General features: G+C 36.6%; 2 protein-coding genes across 3 annotated transcripts in view; one reads left to right on the forward strand and one right to left on the reverse strand.

Annotated features, from left to right (window-relative positions):
• The window catches only part of Nubp2 (NUBP iron-sulfur cluster assembly factor 2), a 35,693-nt gene extending 34,136 nt beyond the window's left edge, over positions 1 to 1,557 (forward strand). The window contains exon 7 of one of the 2 annotated variants that reach the window (XM_083110816.1): positions 1,178 to 1,556. In XM_083110816.1, coding sequence (XP_082966942.1) covers positions 1,178 to 1,402 — 225 coding nt within the window. In that variant the 3' untranslated portion in view covers positions 1,403 to 1,556. Of the gene's footprint in view, positions 1 to 1,177 lie in introns of both variants that reach the window. The other variant, XM_083110817.1, reaches the window with a different exon arrangement.
• A 13,226-nt stretch (positions 1,558 to 14,783) lies between these two features.
• On the reverse strand, positions 14,784 to 16,435 carry LOC145978350 (putative E3 ubiquitin-protein ligase makorin-1). Its single transcript, XM_083110946.1, has one exon. It carries the CDS (start codon positions 16,219 to 16,221, stop codon positions 14,923 to 14,925), a length of 1,299 nt encoding a protein of 432 aa, XP_082967072.1. The 5' UTR covers positions 16,222 to 16,435; the 3' UTR covers positions 14,784 to 14,922.

The raw sequence follows: 16,435 nt of genomic DNA on the forward strand, positions 1-16,435 counted from the left end.
AGGACATGTGACAGGGTGAAAAGAACCTGAGTGTTGACGTACCCATAAAAATAGCAAATATTTACAATATTTAACAGTTTTATTTAATTATTTACATAAATGCTAACACAAATCGCAGGCAAATATAGTTTTACTTTTTTGTTCTTGCTACAATATTTTACTTTTTTAATTTAATTTTGCAATAATAAATAAACACATAGCATGCCATGCTTTAGCAATAATGCCTTTGATCGTAGCCGTTCCCGCTTTTGCAATACAGACTTTTCAAGCTTTCCTTGCGTACTTTACTTGCAAGCCAGTGTTAAATAAACTCAAAGACTTTAAAATTATTTTCCCCTTATTCTTTGGACTAGAGGAAGAGATTTCGAGGATAACTAAATATCGTACATATCAATATTACCTGAAAGTCGTGTTTACGACCTCAAATTGTTCAGAATTCACTAAACAACATACTGGTATAATTGTCATATCACCTCGTTATTTTGAAACTCTTTTTAGTAAAAATGTTAACAATACTCATAATTATATACTTAGTATATAGTAATAAGTCATGTGTTTTGCTGTCTCTGTTCACAGCCCCCCCCCCAAGTTGATGGTTTACCGGTATCAGCCCCCTATATTTGATGGTCTAGAACATTTCAAATGTGTATTTAAAGTTAAGTTCATGTTGCACAATTGGAAACTTTACAAGAGAAGCAAAATAATACATTAGATCCTCTTAAGCAAAATTATTTGAGGGGCTCTGCCCCCACATCATTAACATTGGGGGCTCGAGCCCCCCCCCCCCCAATCCCCATGGAGTTGGCGCCTATGGCTTTAGGCCATAGAGTTTATTTATTTCACCTAGTTTTCCATGGCAAAGTTTAGGCTGTGTAGCCTTTTCTTCCACTTAACCACGTTTACATCAAAATTGCATGTGAAACATTAGGAGATATTTAAGCCATTACAAAAAGGGAAATATTGAAAAAAAAAGTAAAACAAAAATTAGGAATTGACCGAAATGGAATTTAAGATGAAGTAAACACAACATACATAATAAACATAGCGAAAATAGTGTAGTGCTCCGTGTGGCTCCAGCGTTAAAACCTTGCTCATTTACTTTTTTACATTTCTTGCACTTTTTTGTATTCCTTCATGAATTTATTGTAATGTTAATAATATTTATAACATATTTCAGGAGTGCACAAACATATTTTCAAGTGGTGGTGGTGAATCGCTGGCATCGTATGCAGGTGTTCCATTCCTAGGTCGCATTCCAATAGATCCACGCCTCGGGAGATGTGGCGATGAAGGAAAGAGCTGCTTAGAAGTGTTGCCAGATTCTCCCGTATCAAAAGAATTCAAGAGCTTGGTGGAAAAAATTGTGAGCAGGAAAGAGGAAGAAATGGATGTTTCAAGTTGAGTCATTGTAAATTTTCAAAAATAAGAAAATTTTCCTGTTACATAATTATGTACGTTCTTTGCAAGATCATTGTTGTGCATTTTCTAAAGCAAGCTAATGTCTATTTTAAAATAAAAATACTGAAAAAATTATATTGTGTGCATATTGCTATTTCCTTTGTGATAATAAATAAGAACAATAATAAAAAAGTGATTGCAGAGAATAATTCCAACTTTGTTGTGAAGATTTGTCATCATTGTTCTGTTTTTCTTGTCTCTAGCAGTGTATAACTTTCTTTCTGAGGATGGATGAATCAACCCTTCCATTATCCTGATTGAAGATTTAAGCTTGGTTTTAGACATCTAAATGCACTTCGGTGATCTCTTAATTTTAGATGTTATCAAGGGAGTGCGATCATACATTTACGATCGTATGTTGATTGAAAATTTATTATTAAATGCCTTCAAGGGAGAGGGAGCAGAGGGGATTGCTGCCCTTAATTTGTCCATGATTATCTCACAGGTGTGACTGATTGTCATAGGTGCGTTCCTTAAGTCTTATCGAAATGAACAAATTCAACGAATATAACTGGGCTCGTGAACCATAAATTTATGGAACGCTATACACGAAAGTGCAGGCGCAGCGTTTTGTTTTATAGAAAGTTTCCACATGGCATCTAGTGGTGTGCATGTAATGGTAGAAATAAATACTACTGCAGGCATTGTTAACCATTTTATTCACATTTTAAGAACAGTTGAGGCACACTCGTCTTGTGCATGTTGCTTCTCATTTCTCTGTTCAACTTGAATTGTTTTTTTCCCCGAACTAGTTCAATTTGAAGCTATCATGCACACACATTATCTGCAAGTAGCAGACAATTTTAACTGAACAAAGAGCCTCCCAGTACATGCGAGAACGAACTTCATGCTTTGCACAAAAATCAACTTAAGGAATGCCATAACGAACTTCACAAAGTTTACGACAGGACTTGCGTAACAGCAAGTGGCCATAACTAGTTTAATACATTGAAAATTGTGGCTTTCCAAATGGCCCATAATTTCATTCTATCTCCCCCTCCCTTCTATATGTGTGTGTGTGAGTATCCATACCTATGCACTTGCATGTGTGCACACATGCAGTTATAGCTGTGCTAGTCCAGTCCATGGAAGAGACTCAGTTCATTTTCCAGGGTATGATTGCAAGTGGGATTAAGGCATGAATGAACTTTTGACTTTTTTATCACAGACATACATTCATCAGATAGAGACAATGAATGCAGCATGTGGAGCACACTTTCATATTTTTAGATATTGTACAAGTTGAGATATAGGGCTAGCCTGAGATAATATAAATGCAATAATATGATTCTTGCAAGTATTAAAAAAAACATAGTGAATGCATAATTTATCATCATTTCATGTAGATTGAACCCAGTTTTCACACACATCTGTTCATCTTATATCTTGATGAACTCATTGGAATGCTATCTTGCCTATCATATACATTGCGATCCATTGAAATGTAGACTGCCGTGTCTGTATTTGCGCTATTGTTTGTCAGCATCGTAGAGTGTCGATGAAGCAAGTGCACAAGTTTCCATAATTATTTTAAAAAGTGATTTACTTACCAGATTTATAAAAGGTGGAGTTCAAACTAGTCACCTTCGATGCACACACATTTTTGATACATCTTTATTAAGACACCCACTAATGTAAGCTTGCGAGGCAGCTAGAAACTGGTTTTTACAGAGGTCCTGAAAGTAGATAGGAGACTGTGAAGTGATAAGGGTCCTTGTTTTGTAGTATGCGGCCGTTTATTAGCCTGGTGACTGTGAAGTGATAGGTGCTTCTTATGTATTGTGTTTTTCCTAGTGTATTCACCCTCCAAGTGTGTTATGGCTCAGCAAATATTTTCTACTGCACAGCGTGTATTTATTTATGATTCATTTGGATTAACTCCAAGGCGATTTGAAACAAGATTCCTGGGTGTTAGTTCCATGCGATTTTTATCTCTGGGGTAGTTCAAAAAATGCTGTATACAAGTCAAATCCACACACCCTGGAAGAATTGAAACGTAACATCCGCAAACAAATTACCAACATTAATCAACAGGATATTTTAACCAAAAACTATATGATATTGTTATCCCTGTAGAAACTCTCAATAAAATAAATATTAATAAATTTAAAAATGATTTACTCAATGCTTCAACTGCAGCAAGTTATGAGTAACAAAAATGTGTGTACAACGAAGGCGAGAAAGTTTCAGCAACTTCTTTCATAAATTGATAAGCAAATAAATCACTGTTTATACTAGTTGCAGAACTTGCATGCTTGATTCATGGACAGTCTACAGTGGCCGCGAGCACCTTGCTTGCTGATAGCGCAAAGAGCGATGCAGCGGTCTACAATTCAATGGAATGCTCTACAAATATAGACTATTTAATATCGCATATTCCTACCCGTGTGTCGTGAAAAACAACAAAATTCAAGAAGAATTGAATTTTAGACTCCTCTTTCTGAAATTTCATGTTGCTCTAGTTTCCAAATGCACGGCTTGAAATTATTTTCTGTGAAGCTTTACTGTATATAAAGAAAATGTACTATCACAAATAAATTATATGTGTAACAGTTGGGCTGAAAAGTTCGTAGGCTGACTCATAGATGGCGTTACTAGAATTAAATCCATGTGATTTTTACTTAGTACTAACCTTCAAAAGATACGTGTATAAATTTCACAGCTGCCGGATAATTAGTTCGTGAGATATAGCATTGTGAGTGAAGCAGCTTTTGTTATTGTGAAAAAATGGATAAAAAAGAATTTCGTGTGTTAATAAAGCATTGCTTTTTGGCAAAAAAAAATACTGTTGAAGCCAAGGCTTGGCTTGATAAACATTATTCGGACTCTGCACCAGGAAAATCAACCGTTGAGAAGTGGTTTGCTAAATTTAAACGAGGCGAAATGAGCATCGAAGACGATGCACGCAGTGGATGCCCCAAAGAGGCTGTTACCGACGAAAACATCAAAAAAGTCCACAAAATAATTTTAAATGATCGTAAAGTGAAGTTGATCGAGATAGCTGAGACTTTAAAAATATCAAAGGAACGTGTTGGACATATTGTGCATGAATATTTGAACATGCGAAAGCTGTGTGCAAAATGGGTGCCGTGCGTGCTCACAATCGATCAAAAGCAACAACGTTTTGATGATTCGGAGCAATGTTTAGTGATATTCAACCGTAATAAAATTGCTTCCCCATCCACCATATTCTCCAGATCTGGCCCCCAGTGACTTTTTCCTGTTTGCAGACCTTAAAAGAATGCTTGCTGGAAAGAAATTTAGCACTGATGAAGAGGTAATCGCCGAAACTGAGGCCTATTTTGAGGCTAAAGAGAAATCGTACTATAAAAATGGCATCGAAAAATAGTATGACCGCTATAATCGTTGTATCGCCCTCGAAGGCAACTATATTGAATAATAAAATCGAATTTTGTCAAAAAAATATTTTTTACTATGTTAGCCAACGAACTTTTCAGCCCAACTGTTATGTGTATTTAATATCACATAATTAATATTATTTTTAATTGCATAGAGTGGTTTCCTTCCATGTATGGGTTTTAGATTGACAGTGCTGCTTATTAGGCTCTGAAATATAGGACGTTGTCAATCATTCCACTACGAGTGTGGTACAGTCAAGTGCGGAAGATTCAAATGAGTTTGAGCGAGCGAAAGTGGTCCGATGCAGTACTCTAGACTAGACACTATGTGAATGAATCTTTCCAGTAATATCAAAACTTTTGTTATTTTTTGAATACCATATATTCCATGGATATCCTGGATTGGAGATCCCATGGATATCCAATTATAACACCATTAAGCCTTGTTTCCATGATAGAAAAAACTCAATATGCTGACCAAGGCAGTAATTTATTTTATTGTAAAACATAAACTAAATGTAATGTTTCAACCTTCTAGCAAGGTCTTCATCAGACTCTGCACCAAGTACAAATGTAACAAGGTATAAAAACAGGACGATATATATATACACAAACATTACTCCCCTCCAGACTAATGGGGGACTGAAGTTATACAAAGAATGGAAGGTGGTGTTAGAAAGAGTGGAAAAAACAGGAGAGAAAGAGGAGACAAGAATGAAGGAAAAAGAGTGTGAGATAAAGAGTCCAACCACATTCTATATGGAAGTAAATATGTTTAGCCTTTTAGGTGAAAGTACAGTTGACAAGGGAAAGCCACCTGCTAGAATGTTCCAGAACAACTTTCTAATAGTCTGGAGGGGAGTAATGTTTGTGTATATATATCATCCTGTTTTTGTACCTTGTTACATTTGTACTTGGTGCAGAGTCTGAAGAAGACCTTGCTAGAAGGTTGAAATGTTACGTTTAGTTTATGTTTTATAATAAAATAAATTACTGCCTTGGTCAGCATATTGAGTTTTTTATGGATATCCAGCATTGGAGATCTCGTGGATGCCCATAATACCCATGAAAGTGACATTCTGGATATTCTATGGAGATTTGTGCTGTATGGGATAAAGATTTCTTCTGGATATGGCACCAAAGTTTGGGGAATCTCTCTCATCCTCAATGTCTGCATGAGGGTATTTGGAACTCCAGATCCAAACATTATGTTCACATTGCCACTGAGTGGCAGGTCGCCTCATCACTGAAGACGATCATCTCCCCCTGAAATCATTATTCTCAAGCAATTCCTGAATGTTCATGCTGAACACCAAGTAAAGTGCTCTGTCTGGTTCAGTTAGTGGCTGCACAAGTTACACCTTCTAAGCATTCAGTTACAAATGCTTATGAAGTGCATCCCATACTGGAGAGTGGGACATTTCCAAACTCTACTGGGCTGCCAACAATCCCCACTTTTTACACCAGAGACTGTTACACAGTGAAAAAGTGACATTGTGGTGTGCTGTGTCAACGCAAGGAATAATTGGTCCATACTTTTATGAAGATGATCATGGAAGGGCAGTTACTGTAACGTCACAACAGTATGTGAACATGATTGAAACATTTTCACGAATGAACTACAGAGGTATGCAGTGAATGAATCCACATGGTTTCAGCAAGACGGAGCTATAACGAGGATATCGATCGCTGCTTTACGAGACCTTTTTGGAGGCGCATCATGTCCAGGAACAGCGATATGAACTGGCCTGCAAGATCACCAGATCTGGCAGTGTGTGATTTCTTTTTATGGGGATATTTAAAGGATCGTGTGTTTACTACTCGTCCTCATACACTGGATGAACTAAAGATTGCGATATGTGAAGAGATTCGGTCTATCACTGCGGACGTACTGCAAAAAGTTATGAGAAATGTCCATTCCCGAATGTAGGAATGTTACCTCAGGGAGGGACGCTATTTAGAGGACATTATTTTCAAAATGTGAGTTAGGTTTTGTTTTGCAAATGTTGTACATGTACCTTTTTATGTACATTTTATATATATATATAAAATATTATATTATTACTGTGTATTACAGCATTATCAAAATCTCCCACTGCCAGGTGCCACCCTGTAGAATTTCTCAGTATATTACAACTTATTATACAAGATGTTTAATCCTGCTAAAAAAGTCAAATTAATTACCACTATACACTATTTAAATTATATCTGCTGGATTTCAGGAAGGGGGGTGGGGAGCTTCAGCCCCCCCGAACCATCCACCTGGCTATGTGCCTGTTCGAATCCTACTCTAAGCTGTAGGCTCAGTCCCAATTAGCTTATCTGTGCATAAAGTGGCTTAAAAACAAACTTTGAAACCTTTGATGCTTTATGCTGTTTGGTCAGCACATTTTGCATAAACAATATGCGTGCACACAGTAGATATTTTAAGTGAAATTCTGCAGTCTAGTTGTACACAGTGATTGTTACAGGTCTCCCTGCATTCTGGCCACCTAGAACTAAAGAGAAGGAACAGGTACAACCTTTTCCAGATACCCTGTATATTGTGGGGATTCTGGGCAAAGGTTTAGCAAAGCGTATTTGAAGTCCACGTTACGATAGAGAAACTGGAATAGAACTACTGTTTAAAATTGGATCCAAAGGTCTGTGTAATTTGATTGCACTGAGAATCAAAACTATGAACCCTTCACAACAAGGTGATGGTGTTAGAGGCAACAAAAGTATTGCTCGGCAAATTGTCCACAATTTATTTTCATTAATTTTTCTTTTGTATCCTACATGGCTGCAAGGAATAGATTTTTACGTATGCTTGTGCAGAAGCTCTCAGCAGCTTCTTTGATGCTTTGTTTCAATTCTTGAAGCTCTCATTGGGCAAAATAAAGTGTGTGAACAGTGATGGACAGTTTACTTGGTAATACTTATGCATCCCACTATACATAGATATTCTATGACAGGGGTCCTGGGTTCGAATCCTGGCCTGGGCATGGATATATGTGTGTCCATTGATCAATTTCATCATGTCGTCACTCATCCCCATCTTCGCAAATTACCCAAAAGTGGCACAAAAAGCGAAGTAAAATAAAGCATATCAATCAATCAATACACATAAATATTAACTATATCCATGTGTTGTTAATATTTTCATTGTAGCTTGTATTTTTTCATGTTTCTATTCATGACTGTGCTGTTTAATATTATTGAATATGTTGAACAGGTGATCGAGCAGATTCCTAGTAACATTATTCAACCAGGATGATGATTGCAATCAAGTCTATAGATCTCGTCTGTTGAAAAATATACAATATATAAATTCATTTTTAGAAAATAAGTCTTGCATATTTTAGTGATAAACTGACATAGCAGGCTTATATCAACAGAATTATTAGATTGCTTTGACAATTTGTATTATGCATATACTTCGTTTACACTTCAAAGTTACTTTCTGTATAAATCTACAATGCAACAACATTAGACTCATTGTTGATTGAAAAGTTTGTTCGGGATGCACAAATGTCCCAGAATCAAATGGGAAAGCAGAATGATTAAGATTATACTTTCATGAACATATTTCTATTTAAACACGTCAACCTACTTTTAAAGTGCTCATTCTACAAAACAATGTAACTGTACATTGCACCACTCCCTCTCAAAAATGAAAAAGCTATTGAGTTACAAGAAGGTGCAGTAGATATCTTTGCCTTCACAGTGGCTCTGCTCAATGCACTTGCTGACAACAATTAGTTATACTGCTACCTTGATTTCTTTCTGTTTGCAGTGCTGAATTTCAGTTACAGTCAAGTGCCTATGTGTACAGTCCACAGTTTTCAATCGAAATTTCGACATTGTATGACAGCTGCTTAGTTCATAATGGCATCTAAAAGGAAGTGTACATTTAATGCTAGAGTTCAAAGTGAATTTTTGTTTATTAAGAAATGGAACTAAAATGAGACTGTGTTGTGTTTCAAGTGCAGTGCATTTTTTGCTGTAGGCCATGGTGGTAGATCTGACATCACACAATTCTCTACAATTTCCGATGTATGATTCATTGAATTAAAACTATGATTATGCTTGACTGCATAAAATGCAGCTAGTTCATAAGCTTCATTATCCAGTCCTATAACATTTGCTGGTAAGCTTTTCCGAGGTAAGAGCAGCTACCAGGGCTGCCTTTGGTTTTTAGACTTTTGTTGCAAAAACGTGTCTTCTAAAAATAGGCTACAAGTTGGGAGTTTCCACGTTCCTCTGCATTCTTGAAACTTGGATATGAAATGCCTTATCATCTTTGCAACCCTATATAGAAGTTTCAGTGTGTAGTCCATAAAAAGTATGATGTGCGTACATAATACTTTGTCCGGTCCCGGCCGCTCACATGCTTCCGGTCAGCGGCATCTTTTGATTTTCACTTACGAAATGTAGCAATCCTAATTCGTACAGAAAATAACTAGGAAATATAAATGTATACATTCTCTTACAGACGTACCTATGAAAGCTTTCTTTACTCTTTTCCTTGGGCTAGTTTTTTCATACCATTCTTAATTATGCAATGAGATAGCTTGATTTTTACATTTCTAATGTAAATTGGGTATTTTGAAGATATAAATCAGATTTGTCAAATTTTCAGAGTGATGTGCATATTTAACCCTACATATCTCTGAGATACATGTGGCTAAAATTGTTTATTTTCTCAGAAGCAATTAGGCACACTGTTCTAATCTTCTCTCTTTGACTGAATACATGACCACAATCTCCACCTGGTGCCCCATAGTGTCTGAGCTAAGTAAGGTGTTGTATCTGCAAGATAAAGAGCAGCTGATTTAGTTTGGGTTAGTTTGTTTGCATAATCGGTCGTTTGTATAAAAAAAACATTGAACTCATTCGTTCCATGCTCTGCAGCAGTGAAGAAGATATCAGTGATTATGATACAGTATGTAACGTTGTTATTCGTACACAAATGTCATATCTACTAGTAAATATAATCATTTTCATATGTACCTGGAAATTAATGTTAATGAAGGTTTCACCAACAAATGTCAATAAAAATGTATGTTCAAAGTGTATAAACAGAGAATATAATTTGTGTGAAAAGAGAAAAACATGCTGTTTCATGCAACATTGTTATTCGTACAGGCAAGAGTTTCAATCTTCCTCGCATACAGCGCAACTGCTATTTGGGCAATTTCATGTAGTTTGCAACAAGTTTGAACATGCAGGCGCGCTCCCCATCAAGCGGAATGCTGGAGGATGTGAGGTCGGGATAATATACTCAGCTTTGACGTTGAATGACTGTGTCGTTGGCATAGGTATTGTTGTACGCCTATTGTCTATCTATCAGCGTGTTCGAAATGGGCAAGGTGAAGGAACTTAGTTCCGATCTGAAGGATGTTATTATAAATTTGGCCCTTAGAGGTTATTCGTTAAGAAAAATTGGACAAACAGTCAATAAATCACACTCCACAGTTCAATACATACGTAGTAAACAAATTAAGAGAGGAAGGTTCAACACAGAATGTGCAGAGAAAACCAAAAGAGAGATGGTTGAATAAACGTGATGAACGCTTTATTTTATAGAGTGTGAGAAAACCCCCGACTAAGTGTTCCTCAGTGATCACATTAACACAGTTCCAACAGTTAAACACGGTGGTGGGTCATTAATGATTTGGGGCTGTATGTCGTCCAAAGGTGTTGGTACCATCCAGTTTATTGATGGTATCATGGATGCATATGTCTATTTGGACATATTGAAGAACAATGTAAAGCAGTGCGCTCAAAAAATGGACATGCCGCCTATCTACAGATTCCAACAAGACAATGACAGTAAGCATAAGGTGCGAGTTAACATGAATTGGCTAATATGGAATGTACCCAAACTACTACAAACACCAGCTCAAAGTCCAGACTTAAATCCCATTGAGGATTTATGGGCAATTTTGAAGAGGCGAGTCCATAAAGCAGGTCCAAACAAGAGTGGAAAACTGTTGTGCAAGCAGAGTGGAATAAAATAAGCTCTGAAACATGTCGGAAACTGGGCAATTCTATGAAGAACAGGTGTCAAGCAGTAATTAAAGCCAAAGGATACACATCAAAGTATTAGAACTGTCAGTCAATTTGCTCTGAATATACTTTTTCTTTTATATTATTAAGTGTACAAATAGAAAAGTTGTACAAAAAATGGCATTTCTCTTTCAGTTTCATTTAATTTATTATTGTCATTGGTTAAACAGAATTTGAGCAAGATTTTATGTTCCTAATGATATTAGTTATTGAATTGTAAAGAAACAATTTCAAAAGAGTGTATTTCCTTTCAGATATTAAAGCATTTTCTTTGAAAATCCGTTTGTACGAATAAGAATGTTACATACTGTAACTAGATTTCAGATTTGTATGTCATTTCATATTATATCCCTTTGTAGATACATACCTTGATCATGAAAATGTTAACAAATTACATAACTGACATGATTTTGCATAAGTTTTATGTTACATATTTGCCAGGATATTACATATTTGCCAGGATATTACATATTTTACATATTTGCTAATTTACTTTACATAAAACAACATATTTCAGATTTTTTTTCGTATGTTTTCGATCTCTGAAACATGATGAAGAAAATTTGTACCTCATGTGATGTCCTATTTTCTAATCAATGAGATGCATAGTGCTTACGGTCACCTAAAAATTGACTGGAAATTCGAAAGACAAGCTGGACCAAAAAAAAATTACGGGAACTGTAAAAGTTCTCCCCTGTGCTTAGCACCACGCCATGAAGGCGTATAGGGGGTGTGGGGGTAACGCCCCACACTTTATTGATCCTTATTTATTGAAAGATGCTGGAGTTTCTTCCCCTCCCCCCTTTCTGGTTACATATTTTCATATCGCTTTTAGTTTTAGGCAAAGAATCTATAAACTTGGCATTGGTGGACAAGAAAGCTACTGTCCTGTACGTAACGAGTTGCACATTTAGTTCCCTTCGCTTATACAAAAAGTACAAAAGAAGCTATGTATTTTCATCTGATTGTTCTTTCTGTAGATCCTTCTTTTTACAATTTGTTTCAAAAGATCTGATGGTTTGCAAGTAAAAATAACGAACATATTACACACCATTTGCACATGGTTATGTATTCAACAGATTGGGGTACATGTACCGGAAATCAAGTGCGTACGTCAACAAACCACGCACATTGGACAAACTTAAAGAGGCCATACGCCAAGAAATCACTGCCATACCAAATCAAATGTTGGGGCATGTTTTTTACAGCTTCGGCAGGAGACTTGAAGAGTGCATGGCGAGAAATGGACACCACTTGGATGACATCATCTTCAAAACCTAAGCCTTTGTTGTAGAGATTTCTTTTACTGCCTGTTAAATGGTACATGTACCCCAATCTGTTGAATACATAACCATGTACAAATGTTGTGCAATACATTTGTTATTTATACTTACAAACCATCAGATCTTTTTGCCGCACTCTGTACAATAATTTGCGAATGAAAAGTAATTAATAGTTGGCAAAATTGGTTTCATAAATATGTACAAGTTACTGTGTTTTTTAACTTTATAAACTTGGTACAAATTTTAATTTGAACAACTTATGTACTAAACATTATGTTGAATATGTTTAAATAAAATTAATATCTAGCAGAATTTTTGAAATTGCTTGGATACTCTATTGTTATTAATATTACATATTCTTTGATACATATTTAGCTACATATCCTTTTGATAATACATATTTAGGTACATGTATTTTATCAATTATTGTTAAATATTTATGTACATATTTTGTACTTTGATATTACTTAACAATCAGAGGTCTAGTGATAACATAGAGGAAAGAGATGGTGATTCGAATACTGAATTCGAATGTGGTGATGAGCGTAGTGAACAGCAGAGTGAGTTTGTGTTCTAAGTCCATTTTATGCACAATAAAGTGGAATCCGAACAACTATGTGCCTCCACCGGGTATCGAACCTGGGACCCCTTGATTACGAGGCAACGACATTACAACCATGCCATCGGGAAGGCACACACAGTGACACATATAAATAAATGTTTGTATGGTTACAATAAATAATATACGTAGTGCTAATGAAATGCTTTTAAGATATTTAGGAATGATTATATGCAGTGACTAAAATACATAAAATACATTAAAGTGCAATTTGAAAAGTAATCATTGAATATATTAGTAAAAGAGTACTTGTATCTCACAGATACAAAGCAATTGATTGTGTTACTTTTCCAGGTGTGACCGATAAAGGGTTATATATTCATATAGGTACTACTTCCGTATAGTGGAAACACCATTGCGGAACATTTCTTTAGGTGTAATAATGAATTTCTAACGAAAATAATGTCTATTTTTTAAATTTACGAGTTTCCCTTTTCCGGTTCTGTAACACACAATGTGGCGATAGGGTACTGGTACATCGTACATTGTGGCAGTGTTTTGTCAATTTGGAGTGTGTATGCAGTGTTTCAACCTTCGTCACCGAAAAATACCTAATTTTGTGGCCGGATTTGAAATAATGTTAATACATCGTTGGCCTCACAAACCATTGGCGTTAGCCACACAAACCATTTCCGGTAAGGTTAGGTTAGATTCGGTTAGGCAAGCATAGATTGAATTTTCGAAAACTAAAAAATCTTGCAACAAAAAGGCATGTTTGGAAATACTGACAGGGGGTTACGTCATGAAACGCACAGACCATCCTTGATGTATAGAAGCAAATGGAAGCAACAGGAATTGCGTGTCGGAGAGATATTTTTATAGAAAAAAAAATTCATGCTAAAAAATATTACATGGCAAACAAAAACACATTGAGGAACTTAAATGATGATACAGAAAGTGATTTCCGTAAGTAGTTTCTTCTGTAAAAATGAAGAAATCAGTTTCCACTATACGGAAGTGTTACCTTCATATATAATGATTTCACAATGACTTCAGCATCTAAGAGTATATGCAAGCTTTTGTTCCACAGATGTCATTTACTTAAGAACACAGAGGTAGAATAAATACATCTACATACTCAGCTAAATGTAAATTTGTGCGAAGTAATATCTACCATTAACTATATGGTAAATTTCTCGTATCGGACAAACGGATTTCTTCAAATTTACAGGAGAAATTACTTACCGAATGCAGTTTCTTTATACTTGAGGAAGTTCGGAGAAGTGTTTTCCCGCATCGTTCATTTAATTTTGCCTGTAAATCATCTATTTTTCGATATAAATGTGTGGCCGATGCACGAAAGCTCTTGCATCCATTTACTTCCAGGTGGATGTAGCCTATGTGTGATGACGTAATCCCGGTCAGTGTTTCCAAACACGTGTTTTTGTAACTGAACAAGGTACGTTCCCGTAAATGGTTTGTGTCAATGGTTCGTGGGGCTATGTGTCAATGGTTTGTGGGGCTATGTGTCAATGGTTCGTGGGGCTATCTGTCAATGGTTTGTGGGGCTATGCGAGAATGGTGTGTGGGGCTAAGCATGTTTATTTCGAAACCAATTTTTAACTATTGTAACATATACGTGACCCTACCTAACCTAACCTTCCCGGAAATGGTTCGTGGGGCTATGTATGAATGGTTCGTGGGGCTATGCGTTAATGGTTTGTGGGACTACGTAGGTATTTTTGGGTGCAGTGGGGGTGGAAACACTGCATGCCGAGTACGGTAGTGAAACTGTGACCGCCATTTTGCGTGTTACTGAAGGCAAAAAGAAACGAAGAAAACTTACTCGATATGTCGCAAATAGAGCTTATTTCCGTGAAATAAGCGAAATGCCACCTTAAGTAATGTTTCTAAATGCAGAATACGTAAGTACGAATATTCAAATTAAATGAACTAGCAAATTTCAGCCGTTTGTCCGATACGAGAAATTTACCAACTATATATTTTAAAATTCATATTGGGTTTAAATGTCCTAAAAATATATAGCATAACATTAAAAAATAATGCTGGAAGTAAATCATACCATTATTTTTATATAAACTATAACACTACATAATAAATGGAACCTCTGGGAGTTTTCGACCAAACTCATGAAAAATTTAACAATAAAATGACTGGACATTATTCAGAATACTACAAACTTGCACTTATTTTACAAATCATCATCTGACCAATCAGAATCTTCTGAGTCAGAGAAAAGGGCCATCAAGTCTTCATAACTCCACTGAATGTCACGATCTTCCAGGAAATCCCACAGAATTATGTGTTGCAAAACTTCCCCATTTGCATTCCTTCCTCTAGGACGCTCAGGGGGACCAACATCAACTTTCGTTCCATCTGGATATGCATGTAGGTAGAAACATTTGTTACCAAAGAAGCACTTTCCTTTACCTTGCCTGAAGTATTTACAGTCTTTTGTACTCAGTGCATTTTTGTAATCTGTTATTATTTTATCTTTGTCTTCCATTGTGTCAACCCAATACATACTAGGGCACACAAAATCTGAGCTTACACGGCACTCAGGGCAGGACTTTATGATTTTACGGTCAAACTGTCTTGCTTGTCTCCACTTCCTTATGCATGCTAAGCAGAAGCAATGATTACAATTGGATAGTATGCCAAATCTCTGTTCACAAGGCGACTTTTCCATCACCGTTTCAAAGCAGATTCCACATGTCTTGTCCTTTGAGCGAGCAATTGCAAAGGATAACTCCATATCTCTTTCATGCTGTCGTACACATTCAGCTGCATGCTGTTTCCTCTGCTCTTCATCAGTAGGATGCAGACATAGGCAGTGGCACATGTCACACATATCACCATGCAGATATTCACATTGGATACCAAACTGACACTGTCCAGCTTCTGCATATGGGCACAGAGACTTCTCTGCATTTGGATCTTGACGTCTTCTTCCATGTGGATCAACAGCTTCTGCATATGACTTTTGACCAGATGCAACGTTAGAGGTTTCTTGCGTTGAGGGAACAAACTCAGGAGCATTGATCCAATTCCTAGACACATTTAACGGCTCATCACTTTCAACACAGTCTTGTTTTCTTGCTGTAGGGAGAACTATGTGATTTACTTCTCTACAGTCAGAAGACTGAGATGTTGAGCCTGACGACAACGGAACACTTAGAGAACTACTTATGCATCCTCGCACGGCATTCTGATCCAATCTGTTTCCAGATGGGATACTTTCAGTATCATCAGTTGAATGTGGGCAATTGCTGCTAGCATCCATGTGAAGGTATCTGCATTCTTCTCCATATACACAACTTCCTCTCTGAAAATAACGGCACACGGTAGACTGAGACTGGTTTTGTGCTTGGGATTGGGTTACTCTGTGGGTTTGGTTTAGATTATGTGAATATCGGCAGTTTTCCCCTTCACGGCAGGTGCCCATAACAAAGAACCTGCAAGGCACATTCTGCATCCAGCTATCTGCCATTTTTCCACAAAATTGTGTCGTCACTATTTCTGGAGATCTTGTGAAATTAGTTTTTCCTCTATACCGAGTTTTACGAACATTTCTATTGAAGCAGTTTTTCTTTTGCAGTGTATTATGAGCGTTTGTTTTGATTATAATATGTGCATTGATGTGTTTTTCTTGACCATTGAACGGACGGAATCACGAATTTCACCAGTGTTCACTTGACAGATCG

This window comes from Lepisma saccharinum, chromosome 24 (assembly GCF_977018435.1).
Source record: "Lepisma saccharinum chromosome 24, izLepSacc3.1, whole genome shotgun sequence".
NCBI lineage: Eukaryota > Metazoa > Arthropoda > Insecta > Zygentoma > Lepismatidae > Lepisma > Lepisma saccharinum.

What these genes read in the sequence shown, in the direction of transcription:
- LOC145978350 (XM_083110946.1), bottom strand. Translation starts at nt 16,221, where the DNA reads ATGGCAGATAGCTGGATGCAGAATGTGCCTTGCAGGTTCTTTGTTATG.